The sequence below is a fragment of the Octopus sinensis genome, linkage group LG3, assembly GCF_006345805.1.
Source record: "Octopus sinensis linkage group LG3, ASM634580v1, whole genome shotgun sequence".
NCBI lineage: Eukaryota > Metazoa > Mollusca > Cephalopoda > Octopoda > Octopodidae > Octopus > Octopus sinensis.
In genome coordinates, this window is record NC_042999.1 from 52,389,988 (window position 1) to 52,392,487 (window position 2,500).

The 2,500-nt window shown below is 34.8% G+C and overlaps 1 protein-coding gene across 3 annotated transcripts in view; it reads right to left on the bottom strand.

Moving 5' to 3' along the window:
• Positions 1-2,500, bottom strand: part of LOC115209452 (aromatic-L-amino-acid decarboxylase-like) — a 96,914-nt gene that overhangs the window by 28,391 nt on the left and 66,023 nt on the right. For 2 of the 3 annotated variants that reach the window (XM_036500983.1, XM_036500984.1), the window contains one exon: positions 592-735. The exons of the other annotated variant lie outside the window; for it this stretch is intronic. In XM_036500983.1, coding sequence (XP_036356876.1) covers positions 592-735 — 144 coding nt within the window. The remainder of the gene's footprint in view (positions 1-591; positions 736-2,500) is intronic. 3 annotated transcript variants of the gene reach the window in all.

The window sequence follows — 2,500 nt, forward strand, 5'->3', positions numbered from 1 at the left end:
AGAAGAAGAATAAAGATTATTACGAAGTTACATGGCATTACCTTTAATTTTATATATATATTTGCCATTGTATGATAATGTCCTGATGAACATGGTATTGTAAACCTTTTGTTTGGATTTATAAAGGAGACGTCTGTGCACTCCTCAAACAGTCAGTACTCATTGCTTCGTACAATACCGGCTATGTTGTGGTTGATGTAGCTCAGCTGCTGCCATTGCTCTCCAGATGAAGAATCGGTTTGAAATTTGGGTATTTGGAGAAGATGGTTAAGAAATATTTATCTACTGCCGTCACTTTGACACATTGTTGCTTTCAGTTTTTTAATATTTCGAATAACAATAGGATGTGGAATGTTATAAAACTGAGCTGGGCGACGAATACGGCGTGTGAATAAATTATGATAATTCTGGTATAAGAAATATATCTTATGTTTTTTGTCCTGTCGCTGTTAAAGGCTATCATTTTATACATAGACGCTCAATGCTCTGATTCACTACAACGTTACTCGATATCTCCCGTTATATGCGATCTTTCATACACCTGTGGGATTTCATGTAGCTAGTAGGTACATAATACATTCCAGTACTCACATAAAAGGGTACACGACCTTTAGCTCTGTCTTCTTCAATAGCTTTCTTCAAATTGTCTCCTCTCATGGAACGTTTATCATCCATCTTTATATTTCGACACTTTACTAGAACTATCTTGCAAGCCTTAGCAAATGACGCGTGTGTCTGCAAATTAAAAGGAAGTATTGAATATAGCATCGATGTATATATGCACATACTAAATGCATGTAACATAACCTAGAGCATATATATATATATTATATATATATCAGCAATAATAATAAGAAGAATAAAGATTATTACGAAGTTACATGGCATTTCTTATAATTCTTTATATTGTAAATATTTTGTTTGGATTTATAAAAGAGATGTCTGTGCACTCCTCAAACAGTCAGTACTCATTGCTTTGTACAATACAGGCTATGTTGTGGTTGCCGTAGCTCAGCTGCTACTTTTTGAGATCTGGTTATAAGTTATATATTTAATATATATATATATATAATATATATATATATATATATATATATATATATATATATATATATATATATACATTATTTGTTATTTATGTATTGGTTTATGTCTATTACTGTTTGAGTTGCATAATAGTGGTTTTATCTCTAATTTATATTTTATATATTTATACTGGGAAATTTGATTTAATACTAATTGAATTTTTCCCTGTAAGTTTGGAGTTATACTCCCTAATATTACTATTATATTATTATTATTATTATTATTATTATTATTATTATTATTATTATTATTATATATATATAATAATAATATTAGGGAGTATAACTCCAAACTTTCTCTCTTCTCTCTTACGCTCTTTCTCTCCTCCTCTCTCTCCTCACATACCCACCTTCCCCTCCCCACATAAGCCCGCCCCCCTTACACATTCCTACTCCACCTTCCCTATCCTTCCCATCCCCCATCCTATCCAACACACCCTCCCCCACATACCCTACCTCCACCCCCACCCTCAGCCTACACACAAACCCCAACTCTACCCAAACCCTCAGCCGAACCCACACCTCACCCGTGCTTTCCCCACTCTCGCTTCCCCCACCTCCCAATAACATCACACTACACCACACTATACCATACAACATTGCACATCACATCACAACATACCACCCTCACACCCATCCCCACATTTTCACACCTACACATACATACACGCACACGTCCAGACCACCAGCCCTCTTTCACACGCACATACATACTCTCGTATACACACGCACCTTCGTGTTGGGGTGGTCATCTTTACTTTGTTATCTCCCCTACTTTTCTTCTCGTGTGTGACCCTTCTGTCCGAGTCAGACGCCATGATAGATCGTTAGCCACTACACACATTTTTTGCTCTCCTTGTTTTTTCTGTGTCCCTTTCTGTAGAAGAGCGTAGGCTCGAAACGTAAAAGACTTTTTTCTATTCCTGAGCGTTATACTTACTAATATATCATTTTGTTTGTACACCACCTGTCTTCGTCTTTTGTTTTGTTTTTTTCGTAAACTCTCCCTATATATATATACATTATTTGTTATTTATGTATTGGTTTATGTCTATTACTGTTTGAGTTGCATAATAGTGGTTTTATCTCTAATTTATATTTTATATATTTATACTGGGAAATTTGATTTAATACTAAATTGAATTTTTCCCTGTAAGTTTGGAGTTATACTCCCTAATATTACTATTATAATTATTATTATTATTATTATTATTATTATTATTATTATTATTATATATATATATATATAATAATAATATTAGGGAGTATAACTCCAAACTTTCTCTCTTCTCTCTTACGCTCTTTCTCTCCTCCTCTCTCTCCTCACATACCCACCTTCCCCTCCCCACATAAGCCCGCCCACCCTTACACATTCCTACTCCACCTTCCCTATCCTTCCCATCCCCCATCCTATC